The 19,737-nt window shown below is 35.2% G+C and overlaps 1 protein-coding gene and 1 long non-coding RNA gene across 5 annotated transcripts in view; one reads left to right on the top strand and one right to left on the bottom strand.

Moving 5' to 3' along the window:
* The first annotated feature begins 9,692 nt into the window (after positions 1-9,692).
* Positions 9,693-10,985, top strand: LOC131433150 (uncharacterized). The gene is made up of 3 exons (XR_009230028.1): positions 9,693-10,277; positions 10,335-10,676; positions 10,739-10,985. It is a non-coding gene; the product is annotated as an uncharacterized LOC131433150 (long non-coding RNA).
* Positions 10,986-11,369: 384 nt separating this feature from the next.
* Positions 11,370-19,737, bottom strand: part of LOC131433131 (protein outspread) — a 416,778-nt gene continuing 408,410 nt past the window's right edge. For 3 of the 4 annotated variants that reach the window (XM_058599955.1, XM_058599954.1, XM_058599953.1), the window contains one exon: positions 11,370-12,489. In XM_058599955.1, the coding sequence (XP_058455938.1) occupies positions 12,119-12,489 (371 nt within the window). In that variant the 3' untranslated portion in view covers positions 11,370-12,118. The remainder of the gene's footprint in view (positions 12,490-19,737) is intronic. The other variant, XM_058599956.1, reaches the window with a different exon arrangement.

Consider the following 19,737-nt stretch of genomic DNA (forward strand, 5'->3'; position numbering starts at 1 on the left):
TTTACTAATGTCCGATTGGTCATCATTGCATTTCTTAAGCATTGATTTAGCGATCTGCACATTAGAGATGGTCGGATATAGAATTTCGTATACCCGAACCCGACCCGTACCCGAGTGATCAGCAAAAAAATTTACCCGTACCCGACCCGTACCCGATTAAAAATAAAAAAAAACCCGTACCCGACCCGTACCCGATAAAAAATAAAAAAATTTACCCGTACCCGATTAAAAATTACCTGTACCCGTACCCGACCCGATTGAGTAGTAAAAATTTTACCAAATTCAGGATGGAAAACATAAAGTGTTTTAGATAGCGAGCCGTATCAGGCTCTAGTTGGTAAGTAAAATACATTAAAATGCTTGTTTACATTTAAACATATAAATACACTGTGAAGCAGGAATAGATTTCTAATGCCTTTACTATTTTATACTCATTTACAAATGCAAACAAAAGGGAGTAATGTTTACTCAAATTTTTCGCGAAGCATATTTACCCAAAATGTCGTAATACCCGTTGTATTCAATTTTGGGTAGGTATAGTTTTCACGAAATAGTGCTACTTTTGATTCTATTCTTTAGAACCACAAGTAAACGTGCTCATTATCTTGACACACAAATAAAAATTCACATTCGAAATCACGTAAAATGGTTCCAAATGTCAAATTCAATATTATACGTGACGAAAATGAATGTTATGCGAACATCCCCTAAAATGAATAGAGTATCATCAGTTTGTTTACGTGAATTGACCAAACATCAAATAATGTACGTGTATTCCCGGTGTGAAAAATTCAATTTTGAAAATGGTGAACAGTGAGTCCTTCAAGTGTAAGTAGTTTGAATATGCGAGAGATTTTTTTTTCTTCAGAATTTTCTAGTACAAAGCACAACGGATTATAATTTTGATTCAAATTTATCTGTCAAATATGCCCGTTTTGTAAGCCTCACAAACTTACACCCACGATGTTAACGGTAGCTGGTGGTTTTTACCGCCATTGAACTTCTGTGCCACCTCCAGTGGAACCCTCAACGAGTGAACACGGTGAAAATTTGAGTATTTCGCGAGAAAAGATTTTCACCCGTACTTTTGCGACTCCACGTTATCACTCTTCGAGATTTTCACTTGTAGTGCAGTTGATTTAACTAATTTCTTTTTGATTCAACCAAAATGGTTTTTGATTTGCATATATTCAAGTAGTTGAAAAATATGTTGTTTTGAATGCTGTCAAATGCCGGAGACAGTTGAAAGCAAAACAATAATCGCAATGCAAAATCAACAACTTTTTTAGTTGAAATCTGTTCGCGTCGCTTCAAAATGTCAATGAAAACAACATCGATGGTTAAAGCGTTTGGTGAAATTGTGTTCATTCGATTTGAGAATTTTATGATAACCTAAGTGTTTATCTAACAGCGGTGTTGTGATAAAGTTAACCTCGTTTGAGATGAAAAAGATTTGGTGACAAATTAGAAAATGTTAATGAATGATCATCTCGTAATCTATCAGGTATGCGCAAAAATTTTATGCTTCAAATTCGATCATTATTTACTTCCAGCAGACTGTTTTACTTCCAGCTGTTTGTTACCGGTGATGATGTTCATGCATTAGCAATAAAACGCTTTTTGACATGAATTTAATTTATAAAAGTAACAGGAGCGAAGGGTTTCAAACACACAGAACGCGCTGCGATTGAATGGCGCGTTTGAATTGCCGTCGCAAAATTCCAATTCCCAGCGGTTGATGCACCCAAGATCATATAAATTGACTAAAATTATCAGGCATCATTTTAGGTAAATTTAATAATTTCGCTAATTTACTCGCCCCTCTGGGCACTTTTGCTGATTAAAAACGTTTTTCTACATCAATCATTTCCGATCGAATCAGAAGTATTTTTTTTAGAATTTACTGATCTCAAAACAAACAAACAAATAAAACCGATTTATTTTTCAACTAACAGAATTTTGTTTCAATAACAACACCAGTTATTCCAACTAAAATATTTGTTGAAATTGAAAGGTATGTGTCCTCACTAATTGACAGCATTTTTTTTTCAAACAGTTGAATTAGTTGTTTCAACCATCATTTCTGCTAATCGAAAAACAAAAATGACAGTTTAGTTAAAACAACAATCGATTAGTTGTACCAAATTTTAACCAATCGAATTCAGAAAATCAACTAATATTCTGGTTGAAATGGGATCGCGGGCGGTTCCGTGCAGATTTTCTGAAATAAATGTTCATGTTTTTATGGTTAGAATCTTTATAATTAAGATGAAAATTTAGAAAATCTCCAACCAATATTTAAAATAACAGTTTACTGGTATCTGAATGTGATATGAGTACTACACTACATTTTATATATGAATCAAATAATTTTTACTGGATTGTGCATTAAACAGCTTTAATATGGCAGTTCATTAAAACCTACGTGAAAAGTAGGGTATGACCGCAACATCTTAGAGCTAAGGCAGTCTTATTAAATATGTTATAAAAAAATTAGGGTGGAAAATATTCACATAACTATTCACGTAACTATGATTGATCGTTTTTTTTAATGAAGAAAGAAAATGTTTTTTCTGGAAAAAGATGTCAGTTGTCAGGTCTGGTCCTAGGCGCGAATGTCAAAACCCATTGAATCGAATTGTTTATTTTTCGGAAGAACTGTTTTGCAATAAAAAATTCTCGTCAACGTGTAAACATATTTATGTGAAGTACAAATGGTCGGGTAATCGATCAGAAAAAAAATTTCCCGTACCCGAGTGAGCAGTAAATTTTTTTACCCGTACCCGATTGAAAATAAAATTTTTTACCCGTATCCGACCAAAAACCCGTTGGGTACGGGTACGGGTCGGGTTTCGGTTAAAATACCCGAGACCCGACCATCTCTGACTGCACATATCGTTCAGCTAATCCGTTTGCTCTTGGAAACTGAGGACAAGATGCTTGATGATCAAAAACTAACTGACTAAATTCACGAACGCCAATGTGAAGTCATCCGCGAATGTCAATGCGAACATCTGCCAATGTGAAGTCATGAACCGTCAGGTCGGAGGTAGCAGTTCAACATAAACTGCTACGCACTGATAAGTATAAGACGAAACTTACGTTTACGCTTACTTCAAGGTTTCCCAGGTTTCGGTAACAGTATCAGTCTTTTTCTTTTCCAAATGTTCAGGGGCGTACGTTAGTCCAGACATCTCTGCATGACCTCTCTGAACATGTGGTTTTTAGGTTATAGCTACCTTCAGAGCCGCGTTCGGAATACCGTCTGGCCCGGCAGCTTTCTTAGTGTCGAGCGATCTCGCCACTGACAATAACTCTTCGTTCGTCACTCTGCTAACATCGTTTGCTGGTAGTGGTGCTGGCGGCCACGGAGGCGAATCGTGGTGCAATTGCAAGGCAATTGAGTCTACGATGTCGCACAAAAAAAAAAAAAAAATTCAAACAGGGTAACGAAAACTTTGTGGTGCTATCAGTGTTTATGATTGGCGATAATTTGGCATCGAGCGGCTCGATATTTCTCTACATTATCTACAACATCGCCAATGTGTTATATGATGATACAAGAACCTGCTGCATCTCATTGCATGAACCGTGAGAAAATTTTTCTACATTTATTCGTTCCACCACATACTCTTACTATTTCACGGCCCTTACCAAAATAGATACAGTTATGCAATGTTATGCATCAGCGTGTTAACCTGTGATGCTCAGACGGGTCATCGAGATAAATTCGCTCTCACACTGGTGTCCATTCTATGTTAATGATCCATGCCATCCTTGGGTGCTACCTAGACTTAAACTTTGTGGGTCAACTTTATGCTCGGATGTGAATCTGATCAAGTTTGAAAAAAAATTTTGATCCATAGAGAGAGGTCCCCGTTGAATGGAGAGAAAAACATTTGACTTAAAAAAACAAAAAAAAAATCGATTTCGGAAATCTCAGTTCAAAAGAGCCGTTTTTTAATAATTTCTTTTTCGAGATGACACTAGATCTCGACGTTTCATGCAGTTCTAAGACATTTGGCATGAAAAAATCGGAAATTTCATGTGGGGGTACGGTGATTTTTTTTTAAATCGAAAACTCATATCCGATTTAGCTCAACTTTTGCATAGGGACTTTGGTTGGGATGGTTAAACTTCTGAGCACTATCGTTTTACGAAGTTAGATATGACTCGCAAAAATATTGGCACCCTAAAGGACATATTAGAATAACTGATCTATTCGCAACATAAAAATAACTTATATCAAGTAAATTTGTTACAACTTGTCATCAATGACAACCTAAATGATAGATGAATTTAAGAAAATTTTCCAACCACAAAAGAAAAAAGCATGTTATTTGGAATTACAAAATGATGCGATAAACAAAGTTAGCCACGAACTTCAAACTGTCGAGCGAAATTCAATACTATATGCAGGGAAGAAAATTGTAATAGGGTAACGGCTCCCTATTTCATCTGAGCTACTATTTCCATCTCATCCCTTCACCTCATCACTTTGAACATGAATAATATTTTACAACCTACCTGAACCAAACTGTGAAATGTTTTAAAATGATTATAAAAGATATTGTCACACTTTCCTATTGAAAGAAATGGTTTTAAGTTCTTCGGTTATCGTTTTTTCATTTAAAATAAACTCACTTTTTAATTTAGGATACATTTTCGTCTCAAGATTTATAGTTCGTCATGTTTCTGAATATCTACTAATCGATTCGTCTCGAAACATGATCACTATTTCGCAAAATTACACTACCATTGAATGCTGGATGGCTTCATAATCAGTGATGTTCACTTGCCACTTGTTTAATTAACGATTTAAAACTTTAAAAATTACCCGACAAACAATAAAAGTCTTTAAAAATATGAGATGAAAGTTTTTCACTTAGTTCACTTGATTGCGCTTTGTTTTCATCTCATTTGGTTTCGCAAAGTTGCCAAGTTATCTCATAATGTTACAAAAAATAAATTGTTTTTCTTCTTCAAATTATTATCAAAAAGTATGTTTTTGGTATCCGTGACATTAGTTTAATTATATTATTGATATTAATATTTAAATAAAACTGTTTTGGCTTCGAATATTACCAGAAAGAGCGTGTTAAATACTAATGAAATAACCATTGTGGCAAATCTAGTAGCACTGGTTTCATTCCGCTATACGTCAACATAACGCTGTGAAGTGTGTGTGTTTCATCGGCTGTGCACAGAGATGCCAGATATTTTCATAGAAAATATGTATTACGTTGCATGGAAAGTTTATATCTGCTCTATTTGTTTTCACTAATAAAATGATGTTAATCATAATCAATTATCTGCCTAAAAGATTTCCACTCTAACATGTAATTTGTCCGTTGATTAATAAACTTTTAAAGAATCACTGCAATCAAATACTAATAGATACTCAGAAATAAAGGTCTAATTTTTTACTTCTCACTTTCTATGAATCTGTACAAATCTGTATTAAATTAAGGAAATCTGTATAAAATCTGTACTTTGATTTCAATCATTATGCGAACGCAAAAATCCATACAATACAGATAAATCTGTATAAATGGCATCTCTGGCTCTACACTTTGTTTTAAGAAGGGCTGATGAATTAATAGTAACAATTACATTTTAGTTTTTATTTAAAATTCACCAAATTAACTTTACAGTAAAATATTAAATTTAAAGCGAAAGGTAACGGAAACGACCGAAAAATTTTTCAACGTTGAAATGATTTCAAACTGGTTATAAAAATATCGTATGTTGTCTGATAGTTGGCATTAGGCCGTTTTTAAGAAGAATTCTGACATTTTGAGTCTGAGAGTGTAATAGTGGAATATTTTGTTTTGATTGCTGTCGCCATTGCTAATTTATAGAATGAATAAAGGATCAACGATATGATGGATAAAAATCCATTGAGATGGAATTAGGAGCAGAGTAATGAACACATCATAAGTGTTTTTAGATGTTTTATGAATATTTGTTAAATTTTCAAGGAATGTGAATCAATTCTCAATGTGGAGCATGGCGAATGAAGCAGTAATATGAAATAGTTATAGTGATTTTAGTGGCTAAATCGGGGTTTGAAGCCGACGTCCTTACAAATGAGATGAAATAGGGAGCCCTTACCCTAACTTAATTTGGATTTCACTCAACTAGTTGATTGATACGTTTTTTTTTTACTTTCTGGATTCCTTCTTGCAAAACGAAGCATTCGTTTTACTGTAGTGAAAAAAGTGTTTTTTGTCAATTTGTGCCCAAAAAAAACAGAGAAAACTAGTTAGTCTAAATGTAATGACCCTGATGCATATCTGAGATTAGACAGTTGGTTCAAATTAATCGTTTATAGTTTATTTTTCAACAAATTCTTGCGCGTGGGATCGATCAAAGAACAGTAGGCTCATACTAGGAAACCACCACCTTCCCCTCATTGCAGTAGCTAATAATCAGAATATCACCTACACTGATCAAACTGGAAGGAAAAGACCCAAAAAGCTGCAATAGCAGCAGTGGTGGTGGCGGTAACGGAAATACCAACTCCAGAAACCGGAAGATGGCACCGAAAAAACGGGAGAAGGATATTGATAGTTGATTGATAGAAAATCTTTATTGATATAGCAAACTATATGAAACTACAAAACATGATAATTATTTTTCTCAGTGGATTAGTTTGTTTCAATCAATCAACCCGATTCTGCAATCCGACGGATTTGTGATACGAACCAATCTACACGTTCGAGTTCGAATTTTGCATTCTCTATTCCGTTCGACTTGTATGATTCGATCGACTCTCGTTCGGGAACACTTGGAATTTCGAACACTAACCATCAAAACTGTCAACAATACTTACACGTTCTATATTATTCATTTCTTAGTATGCGAAACCGTCACGCTTGTTTTAACAAATTAGAACGATTCTGAACCGAACAGAAGTAATACGTACGCAAGTCGATCGAGTAATGTTCGAAAATTTAACAACTCGATCGATTCCACATGATATTCCAGTTCATACCCAACTCGAACGGAATGCAGAAAGGGAATTGCACATTCGATCGAAATATTTCGAATCGATCGACGTACAGAATAGGGGTGAATGCTCTGTTTACAGTTTTCAGATGAAATGAACATAAAATTAGTTATTTCAATTAAAGCTTTTGTTTGTTAAAATCATACATTTTTGCTAGTTTTAAAGAACAAAATGATTACCTTGAAATCAATTTGCAAAACTAATAAGAACTAATATAAATAAACGATATATGAAAAAAAATTGCAAAGTAATTTTTGATACTACTCTTATTTCGATTTATATTTGTTTTCAAATTCTTAGAAATCATACTTTTGATTGATACTAGACCAAAATTTTAATTAAAATCAAACAGAGATCATTGTTGAAACTGGTTCAAAACAATTATGTTATACTTTCAAATCAACATTTAAAAATCTACCAACTGATTTTGTCATTTTGAACATTCTCGCCTTCAAAAAAACTTTGCTTTTAGTGTTATTAAAAACAATTTGTGAATCAACATAGCTTCTAAATGCTCGAAAATTATGCACGTAGGCTAAATTAATATTTGTTAAGACTTAAGTTAAGAAGTTAAGTTGAAGGAAATGTTCAAATTGTTGAGACCGATTCTCAATCCATATATTGCTGTCTTCGATTTTATGGTGATGCATTGAAGTAAAATAGATATTTAGTAACTTATTATTAAAAAAAAACTTCAATTTAAAAATGTAATAATCTTGTTGTACTTATGTTCTATATGCTTGCTGTGACGCCATAAAACTTAAACCACCTATTCATCATTACACACTTAGAAAAAAAAGTGTGAATTCAAGTCTTTATAGTTGCAAATAAAAGGAGCGCCGTAATTCACATAAATTTACAGTTCAAAGCATGTAAAGATAAATCATATTATTTACATCACAGTTATTTAGCTCAAGTTAACATGGATACAGACACAAAAATTATGTTTACATGTTAATAGATGTAATATTCATCCCGATTCTGCAATCCGACGGATTTGTGATACGAACGAATCTACACTTTCGTTCGAGTTCGAATTTTGCATTCTTTATTTCGTTCGACATGTACGATTCGATCGACTCTCGTTTGGGAACACTTGGAATTTCGAACGATACCCATCAAAGCTGTCATCACTACTTACACATTCTATATTATTCATTTCTTAGTAAACGAAACCGTCACACTTGTTTTAACAAATTAGAACGATTCTAAACCGAACAGAAGTAATACCTTATGATCAAAAAAGAATCGGAATTTTCATTTAAAAATTCTCGCACTTGTCCAATCGGTAAACTTTTATTCTCTCAACGTTGGCAACACTTTTATACACATTCTGTCAAATTTTGACGCATATCGTATGATTAGTTTTTGTTTGGCGTCTATACAAAGAAGTTGAAAAATTTTCGTGTGGCGATTTTTATAATGGATGAAAATTTAGAACAACGTGCGTGCATCAAATTTTGTGTTGCAAATGGATTTAAGTGTTCCGAAACGTTGAAAATGTTTGAAAAGGCCTTTGGTGAATCGTGTCTAGGAAAAACATAGGCATACGAGTGGTACACACTTAAAACCATTTCTTGAGCTCGGCATAATAAAATGCCGAAACTGATCAGCAACACCTAAATTTGCTGATTGCTCAGTAATCAATACGCATGTTTCTGAACTTCGTTAAATGCATTCACTGATATTTCGGTAAAATGTTTCACTTTGCCGAAATTTGGCATAATTACTTGCTGAATTTATCAGTAAACAACAGATATGCCGACATCAGCAGAGAAGTTTGCCGAGATTTCGGAATATGCGCTAGCTGTTGCCGAGATTCAGCACGACAGCTGTCATTTATTGCCGCGTTACATTTTCACTTCGCATTGCGCGATTATTTTCTGATGAAATTCTCGAGTGAAAAAATGGATAATCTTCGAAGAAACTTGCAAGTAAAAATATTGAATAAATATAGTGACATGTTTCCGTTTAATAAAAAGCGACTTTATCAGATCACATTATAAGGGAAAAACACCCAACACGGGGCTCAAAGAGTCCTCGAGACAAAACTTTGGGGGATATGCGAAAAAATAACCCAATGCATGGACAAATTCAATAGATCCAAGTAAGTTTATTTTTTGAACAATACCGTATATGCATCATTAAATATTGAAAATTTTTGTATATTTATTTTAATTTTCATATTTCCAGCTCGACTCAAGGTGGCCGCATCCGGAAACGCCGCTTTTTATTATGCTACATGTTTTAAGGTAGAGGCTTTAAGCACTACTGGCAACAAATTTGTAAGCCTCCTTTAAGTGTTAATAAAATGAATTTTTGATCCTGAATGGTGTGTTTATAATGTTTAGAAATTACAAACAAAATTAATTGCCTGGATTTTTAATTACTGATGATTCGGTAATTTGTTTTTTTTCCATTTTTTCGTTTTATTTTATTGCCGAATATTCAGCGAACGTTTCACTGAGCAAACAGTAAATCTTATGCTGGCGATTTCGGCAATATTTGACGTTTGTCAAATTTGAGGTTGCCGAGACGCTCAGTTATTTTATTTTTGCCGAGATGATTGCTGATTACTCGGCTGTGCGAATCTCGGCATTTTTTTGCCGAGACTCAGCTAAAAACTTTAAGTGTGTATAAACGCTTCAAAGGTGGTCGTACAAGCTTGGATCATGATGAGATCCCTGGTCGCCCAACAACATCCGTTACTGAAGGAAACATTGAATTGGCGAAGCAAATCGTGTTGCAAAATCGTTCTGTACCGATTAGAGAGATTGCTGTGTTATTGGGCCATAAAAAGGCATCTGAATTAATGCTTAAATTGTATGTTATATTAAACTAGTAGCTAAGAACATACACACTTAGAACTTTTCCAAAATTCTCGGTTTGTTATTTCCGATTTCTCGGCAATTTAAAATGTTTTGTCGGTTTTGTAAATTACCGTGTTTACCGAAATCAGCAAATTGATAATATCAACTTACCGAAATCTCGGTAAACAACTTTTAGACTACTGAAATTCAGTGATTCATCAAAATAGCCATTTTTCTCCAGTGCGAAACTGAGCGATGTGAATAAGTGCATGTACTCATATGTGGAATCAATAGCAACTAAAAGTTGAGTCCGAATATAGCGGTATGTTTCGTGATATTAAGAACAAATTTGTTCAATGTTTGGCGATTATTCGTGACACGAAATCCTCCAGAGACACACACGGGAGCTAGATCCTCGCAACGCAAATCTACTACATGAAATTGATTGGACTCCGGTAAGATATATTTCTTCAAATATTCAATGTTTTATTCAGCCATTACTTTCGTTGTAGCCGGAATCTGATTTTCTACGAAAATACGAATATTTGAACGACGTTCTAGCATTGATGTAAATGTTAAGACGTATTAAACACAACGTAATGTCACACGACTTGAAAGTCAATAATGTGATGAGAAAACAGTGTGACCCAAAACGATGTGATTGCAAACGACGTCGATTCATACTTATTTATTAGAATTTTCCGTTATTTTTCTCTCACCTGATGTAAAAAAAATCACGATTCTAACTGTTATATCGTTAAACAATGGTCTGTCATCACTACCAGAAAATGTGAAGAAAATTTTCGAAAACTAAGTTTTTACTTCCACATTTACAGTAATAAAACTATTTTAATGTATGCTAGAAATTTTTATATTTACTCTGGTTCTCAATCACACAATCTGTTGTTATTCCCAGTGCACCATCAACCCAAGGATATGTAAGCTAAAAATCAAAGGGCGTTTCTTCAATAATAATATCATCAACGTGCACTGCCACACGACGGGAGATCCGAAGACTATAAGTAAGCGTTCTTTGCGAAGCTGGAGAAGTTCTATGGCGGCTGTTCCCAACAGGCGTCATCTGTGGTATGAACGCTCAGTCAAAATGGTAAGAAATACGTTAAACGGGAGGAGCTATTTTTATATTAAATAAATAAATAAATTTGCTGTATTGTTCGACTGAATCTTTAAGATTTGTATAATATACGAGTTAAAGATTGAAGAACACTAAAAAAAGCAAACTAAATTCTCAATTTTTGGTTTTATTTTCATTGAACCCTCCAGTCCTAATAAGTGATCATAGCAATTTCTCACATCAACTGATTGTGTCAAAGATAAACTACCAACACGCATGAAGTAATGGGTCGAAGTAAACGATTCTCAGTAAATTAATGTCTAATACCATAGCAGCCACGCACGAGTTATTGTTTTGTATTTCCTAGATATTTCTGGGATGTGATATTGCACCAGACAGGGATTTATGTGTTTTGTAATATGTCAAAAACATGCATTCATTATTGATGAAACATAAAGTAAACAGAACCACGTTGACGGGGGAAGACTGTGTAGAATTTCTATATATTTTGAACTAAAAATAAGTCTAGTACGTAATTCTTACACGTAATTTCGGGGTGCGGGTATTCGACTGAGTTAAACAAAAATTATCAACAAATTTCTAAAATTTCTAGCTGCAAACGGCGTTTAATTTTGAAATATTCAAAACGCTTCCTAAAGGTTCTAAATGGATTATATTATACTCTACGATGAAGTTGACTGCACCGAGTCCAGTCTACGTCTGCCAGTATGCAGGTGCGAACGTTAGCAAATGGTTTTTCGAACACTGCTTTATTCCAAGTTTCAGTACAATAGGTTGAACATTTGGTTAGATTCTACGATTATCCTATGATGAATTTTACTAAATGTTAGTTATGTTTACACAGACTGTCGTACGTAGCTACTGTACATGTAAAATGAAACAAAAAGGATAAAATTTAAAAACTAGCAATATACAGTGACCTGTTAAGTTAGATACATAAAATAAAATGCTTCGTAGGGAAACAATATTTGAGTGCATAATTAACTGGTGGGAGGTTTGAGGGAAATCGCAGGTGCCTAAATACAGCGAAAGCCTTTCCTTAATGAGGGTGGGGTTTATTTGTTTGCGTTGCAGCTTTGAAAAGCAGTGCAATTCGGCGTGTGGCACTCGAAAAAAAAGCTATGCGATGCGATGTTTGATGTGTTGATAATAATAATAATGATGATCATGATTGTGTTGTGTTTTGTTATTAGTAATGCTTCAAATCTCCAATTCGAATCGATGAATTTGTTCAACGTCCTTCTCATCTAAGGGAGGGGGCGAACATATTTTTAAAGCTGACTTAAGCTCGATTAAGTGGTCGGTATCATTATTATTATTACTACTGCTGTTATTGTTGCTGCTTTTACTGCTGCTACTGTCGGTGCTGAGGATGGGATTCATTTTGTGGACGCTGTTGATAGAAGATGGCTGTGAAGAGGTGCTGGTAAGCTCGCTGCACAGGGGCTGTCTGTTTGGCTGTTTGGGGTTTAGAACTTTGGCTCGATTGTTGCTGTTCGTCATATTGACGGGATCAATTATACCGGTCGATATCGAGGTAGGGAAGACTGTAGAAACGTTTAGTTTGGCTCCTGAAAAACATGACAAAATTATTGATTACGTAATGTCAAAAAAAAGAAGTCAATGAGTCAGGCCAGTAGATAATAGAGTTAGTATGAGTAACAAGCGTAGCTGGGTTACGTATATTTTGGAAGCTAAAGCTAATCACCGTCACTTTTCGAGTCAGTGTGTCAATGTTAACGATGCAGAACTTGGCCTTTTGTTTCAACAGACTTTGATGCCGAATCATAAGTGTACAGGACAATTGCATAATTTTATCCAAGATTGCTATGATCCCTTTGCCATAAAGAATCCTTCGAGGTTGACACTCGGGCTTTTACCATAAATAAAATAAACCTAGATTCCCTAGTGTAATAATGCTGTAGTTGAGCAACACATGACACCAAAAGCGCCGTCTGGTGTAGAATGGGTGCGTAAATGCTCCTAAAATGCATGTACAAAGTTGCCTGCGCATTTAACACAACCACAGTAGCATAAATCAAATAAACATAGATTTTCCACTGTACGGTGACACTAACAGCACATCTAGTGAGAAACGGGTGTACTTTTTTCCATTAGCTACTGTGGTTGTGTTGAACGCGCAGGCAACTTTATGCATGCATTTTTGGGAGCATTTACGCACCCATTCTACACCAGACGGCGCTTTTGGTGTCACGGGTTGCTCACCTACATTACTATTACACTGGGAAATCTATGTTTATTTGATTTATGACAGTAGCTAATGGAAAAAAGTACACCCATTTCTCACTTGAAGCGCTGTCAGTGTCACCGTACAGTTTGAAATCTAGGTTTACTTAATTTATGCTTATACTCTGAACCACTGACCCGGGCTTATTTATTAGAATGAAAATTATTGAAAACATTTTTGCAACTGGAACATCCAAATTTCCGTGGTTTGCTAAAAGATGTGGAAGGCGTAGCATCTTAGCCAGGTTCCTTTCGCAGAAAATTATTTCACCGAAATCCGCTTCGCCGACAAGATTATTTTATCGAATGCAATCTAGCCCAAAGCATAATTTCACAGAATGCCATTTTTACGAACAGTGCATTTGGCCGTATCATAAGAACTTGAAATCGTATTGAGCATTCGGTCATTAATTCTAAACCTGTTCACGTTCGGTACGTCAGTAAAGACGACATACTTCGGCAATATTGCAATTCAGGTAGAGTTTGAGCTTTACGTCTGCTTAACGATTAATGATGAAATGCTAGGTGGAGAAACTATGGCTATGGCTCATGCCCTGACGAGTCGAAGACGAAACGTAAAGAAACTGTTTTCAAATTAAAAACTAAAGAAATATAATAGCAACCCGAGTTGGCAGTTCAATGCAAAGGGCACTGATTTTACAAGCCAGCTGTATGTTCGAGCCCTGATCTGGAAGGGTTCTTAGTGTCAGTAGGATCTGAACCAGCTACGAATTCTGTTGAACCAAATGGTCAAATTCCATAAAAGGAATGTAATATCAAGGTTATACTTTGGTGTTCACAACCATTTTGTTGATTTAAAATCGCACATTTCAAAATTCGGATATTTGAAACAAAAAATTTTTCAGAAAAATTCTATAAATAGAAATTCCAGAATTATTTTTCTTAAATTTCTTTACGACTTGTCGACTATGGTACGAATAATGTTGTTATTGGCTTGCAGATGTCATTAAACCTTGTATCATCAGGATTTGATTTTATTCCTTCACGCAGTAGAATGCTTGACTTTATTTTGTATATTATTAGAAACTATCTTTGAATGACTTTATTAAATATAGAACATCACCGCATTTGCTTTGGTATGAATCAAGCAATTTTCGCGGTAGCCCAAGTAGAATATTGACAGCCCAAGTAGAATATTTAGCCCAAGTAGAATATTGACAAATGTGGCAACGCAGATTCTATGTACGGCTTTTTCAGTCAACCTTAGAACGCTCTCGCGGGGTAGATTTGTACCACAGCACTACGTCAAATCTTCGTTATTCAGTTACGGTTAACTATAACCGTAAATAACCATTATACTGGTTTACACTGCTGCATTACATTTGTGTCACTTAACCGGTTGAACTATGATCGTTTGAAGTTGGCCTGGGGTACAAATGTACTCTACGAGCAGGGCTTGCAAATTGAAGCATAGTTCCATACAAAGTTCCTGAATATCATTTGGATCCGACTTCAGCTTCCGGAATTACAGAGTGATATGCACCAAAAGTGTGAAAATGATGCATTGAAAATGTGAAATTAATATCACTTAATTTCCTCGAAGATGGTAGAACCGAGTTTCACTAACTAAGATGCAAATTAAAGGTCTCATGGTTCCAAACAAAGTTCCGAAATTTCATATTTCCAACTTGATAGAAAATATGGAAATAGTGGAAATATTAACTTAGATTCTTAGTAAAGGTCTTATAATCTCGGACAAAGTTCCGGAATTTCATTTGGATCCAACTTCCGGTTCCAGAATTACAGGGTGTTATGCATAAAATGTGAAAATAGTACACAAAAAATGTGAAATAATGTCATTCACTTTTCTCGGAGATTGAAGTTGTCATAAGCAGAGATGTCTATCTCCTCTGTGTGACGAAGAGCAAGCAAAATTTCTCCCCTCGCACTGACAACTTCAACGAGAGCTCTTCTCTTTCACATTTATACACCACTGTTGTGTGAAGTGTGCATGATGCTCATGATGCGCGTTGGTTTATTTCCTTTTACCTCTTCCACTGAATCGCACCAAAGTGCTAGAGCATTAGCTAATAAATTCTCTGAGGTGGATGCAGATACTTTCACAGAGGTGTACACGCCGGTGAGCACTCTGCTGTATGGTTTTCGTAGATTAAGCGTGGACACGCAAAATCAGCAAAATAAAACAATTTATCGTAAAATTTTCGGTTTTCTTTGCAAATTTTTCATAGCAAGGCCAGATCTACTCTCTATTAATTGAAGTTCACAGAAGTGTTCGCTCAGCATCACGCGGCAGTGGTCACTTGGGTGTATTTAGACGAGAGCGCGTGTGAGCGATTCATGCGAAGAGAATGTGTTTCACTCGCGCCAGCTGCTTTAACCACAAGCACACACTCAAATGCTGTCTATTCGACACTGAGAAGAAGTGCGCTTTCCTCTTTGTGCGGTGCTTCGTTTTTTTCATCCTCGGTGTGGCAAAAATCTGACTCTAGCGTTTATCACTCTGGTGAAATGCCATCTGCCATGAATATAGTAATTTTTATTCGGATCAAACCCCTGGTTTCGGAGATAGGGTGCTCAGTATGAAAACGTCAATTTCAGGAATACTTTGTTCATAAACTACTTTTTTATATTGGCTAGTGATTTTCTCTAGTTGGCAGACCATGAGACTCTGTAACCAAATAAACCATTGATAGTCCAATAAATGATTTGTTAAATTTTATCCAAGTCCGACTGCCAGTACATTTTTTCCCACCTTCAAAACGTCATAGAGAACTGTAAACAAATTTGTAGTTCATGTTAGTGTATGGTTGAATGAATCGAATGTCACTATGCCGATATCCAGCTTTCGGTTCCGGAAGTACCGGCAAAATTAATCAAATATGATTAAATGGAGCTCACATCACTTTCTCACATATGATTGAATAAATTTTCACTGACTTAAATTCAAATGTAGTGTATCAATGTAGTAGTATTATGCAACAGAAATCTTCAAAACTATTTTCTGAACTTTTTTACATTGTAGTATTTCGGGGAATTTCTGTTATAATATACAGGTTAAAATGGGAAAACGAGAAAGGCATCATTACACCACTAGGTGGATTAAACAGGTTTTTTTTGATGCAAAATGCATGAAACGTAGAGATCAGGTGTAATCTCAAAAAAAAATTTCTTCAGAAAACTCGAAGATTGTCAGAGACTTAAAAATAATCTCAACCGTTAACAAGAAATTCATATATTCAAAAGACCGCGTAACTCCGGAAGTTCGTGTAAATAAAACCGCGTAGCTTCGAAATTCCGCAAAATTCCAGAGCATTCTAGAGCATTCTAGGGTTAAACCGCACCAGAGCATTCTAGGGTTAAACAATAAATTCGGGAATTGACAATTTCGTCGAAATTATTCATTCAAATTTAACGGCACAGTACGAAAGTGAGCAGAAGTAATAGTGTAATCATAAGCGCAATTGCGCTGATCTGATAGACCTCTGGTATCATAATCATTGATTCTTTTTTTTTGCGTCTTTTCTGATGGTTTTTCATTTCATCCGCAGGGTTACCAGTTATTCGTTTTTAAAAGATAAACTATCTGTAATTGGTAGAATCATTTTCCATGATTTGCTGATTGATGTGTACACCTTATACGTCAAAAAAAAAAACCCTGTATGTTCATTTCATTTGTTAACGTAAGTTTCGCCCTCCGTGCTCTATGCAAACAAACAGGGCGATACTTCAATTGCTAGAAAGGCAGGGCGAAACTATTTATTTTCGTTATTTTAGATGGTTTTTGAACTTTTTACTGCTAAAAATAGTAAATGAGACGATAAAATTACTCGCAGATTTGTCCTAGTCGCGGAAACCAGCGAATTTGACGAAAAATGTGCGACGGCGTAACTTCATAATTCACACAGGGAACACAGAAGTAAACAAATCCAAAAATGGTGAAACTCTTTTTATGTTGATTTATTCAGTGGATATAGAGGAAAAGTGGAAAATTGCATACCTATTAAAGAAAAACCAACAGTTCATCGATTTATTAAAAATTGAAACCAATTGAAAGTCCAAATATTCATCGATATTTTTTTCTCCATTTGCTGTCAATGTCATTGATTCGCCCTTCTTTGAAAAACAGATGAATTGTCTTCAAATTGATTTTTGATTCAAAAATCGGTCCAGAGAGTTATGAAAATGCTCGGCCGTAGAACTGCACTCAATTTTCGAATCGCTCCCAAGTTTCGGTACGAAAGGAATTCATAGAAGCGGGGGACGGGTATAGCGTGATGAGTAAGTCGATGCCTTTCACGCAGCCCACCTGGGTTCGATTCCCAACCCCGCACATAGGGTTAGAAAATTTTTCTGGCCCGAAGAGGCGAATGACCTTAAGGTTAAAACCTCTATAATCCAAACAAAACAAAAAAAAAAAATATTCATAGAAGAGAGTGGCGTACCTAGGAAAACTTGCACCCGGGGCAGAAACAGGGCTCAACTCCGATTTGACGAGAAAAACCTGTTTCAATCCACCTAGTAGTGTAATGATGCCTTTCTCATATCAATCATACTATCATATATAATACTGTGGTATTCTTCAAAATAATTTTCTTCGATTCTTAAAAGAATAACCGAAACCGGTTTGTTTGACCGTCTACTGATAAAAACCATCAATTGGAAAACATTTGAGGTCGATTTAGAAATTTTTTTAAGTTTTTTCCCCATTTTCAGTGATGGTATACTATTTTTAACCCACTTTACCCTATATTTCCGGATCCGGAAGTCGGATCCACATGAAATTCAGGAATTACGTATGGGACCACAGGACCTTTCATTTGAACCTAAGTTTGTGAAAAATCGGTCGCGCCTTCTATGAGATAAGTTAGAACATATATTTTCTTATTTTTGAACATTTTAACTGAGTCGAATGGTATATGACACTCGACCCTCCGGGCCTCGGTTCAAAAGTCGGTTTTCACAGTGATTGCATAACCTTTCTAAATGAGAAAGGCAAAGGTCTGACAGTTGCATCATGATCACAGAGGTACTAAAATTTTTCCTCCAACACGACTGTTTCTGGCGAGTGAAAAGGCTACATCTCATCTGATGCACAAGGAGAAATGATTGAATTTTGGTTTCACTTTTATACTCGTCCGGTTGTACAGCGGGACTTATGTGTATCTGACTACATAAAAAGCATAATCGCTCGAGCATGACATTTGTATTAGAAAGATGGCAGTATTTTCGCATTCAGAACAAATCCATAAACATATAGATTTTAACAGCAATAATTGCTGGAGAAACATAACACCCATATACCATTCGAATCAGTTCGTCGAGATCAGCAACTGTGTATATGTGCACGGAGAACCCTTCGATCATAAAATTGTAATATCGCAGTTTTTGATTTTTGCGACAGTTGATTTAACTAATTTCTTTTTGATTCAACCAATATGGTTTTTGATTTGCATATATTCAAGTAGTTGAAAAATATGTTGTTTTGAATGCTGTCAAATGCTGGAGACAGTTGAAAGCAAAACAATAATCGCAATGCAAAATCAACAACTTTTTTAGTTGAAATCTGTTCGCGTTGCTTCAAAATGGCAATGAAAAAAACATCGATGGTTAAAGCGTTTGGTGAAATTGTGTTCATTCGATTTGAGAAATTTATGATAACAAGTGTTTATCTAACAGCGGTGTTGTGATAAAGTTAACCTTGTTTAAGATAAAAAAGATTTGGTGACAAATTAGAAAATGTTAATGAATGATCATCTCGTAATCTTTCAGGTATGCGCAAAAATTTTATGCTTCAAATTCGATCATTGATTAACTTCCAGCTGTTTGATACCGACATGACATGAATTTAATTTATAAAAGTAACAGGAGCGAAGGGTTTCAAACACACAGAACGCGCTGTGATTGAATGGCGCGTTTGAATTGCCGTCGCAAAATTCCAATTCCCAGCGTTGATGCACCCAAACTCATATAATTGACTTAAATTATCAGTGCATAACTTTAGTTCAACCGTTTGAAGGCATCATCTTTCAATACTCATTTTAGGTGAATTTAATAATTTCACAAATTTACTCGCCCCTCCGAGCACTTTTGCTGATTAAAAACGTTTTACTACATTAATCATTTCCGATCGAATCAGAAGTATTTTTTTATAATTTAGATCTTCACTGATCTCGACTTGACATGATCATGATCATACAAAAATCAAAATCACTTAGAGATCAGATCAGTTCTGATTTCGTAATGATAATTTATTCCTTGGTTAAGATCACTTGAAATCAGCAGTGATCGGTGGTTTTCCCAGCCCTAATGATATTACATGTCAATATAAAATACTGTTTATATTTTAACCACGATACTTAGTTCATGAATTTCAACATACATATTCGCAAATCAATAACATTGTTCTATTTGCAATGTCTAAAACAAATAAAATCGATTTATTTTTCAACTAACAGAATTTTGTTTCAATAACTACACCAGTTATTTCAACTAAAATATTTGTTGAAATTGAAAGGTATGTGTCCTCACTAATTGACAGCATTTTTTTTTTCAAACAGTGTTACATGTGCCCATTTACCATAAACTTTGTT

This window comes from Malaya genurostris, chromosome 2 (genome assembly GCF_030247185.1).
Source record: "Malaya genurostris strain Urasoe2022 chromosome 2, Malgen_1.1, whole genome shotgun sequence".
Taxonomy (NCBI): domain Eukaryota; kingdom Metazoa; phylum Arthropoda; class Insecta; order Diptera; family Culicidae; genus Malaya; species Malaya genurostris.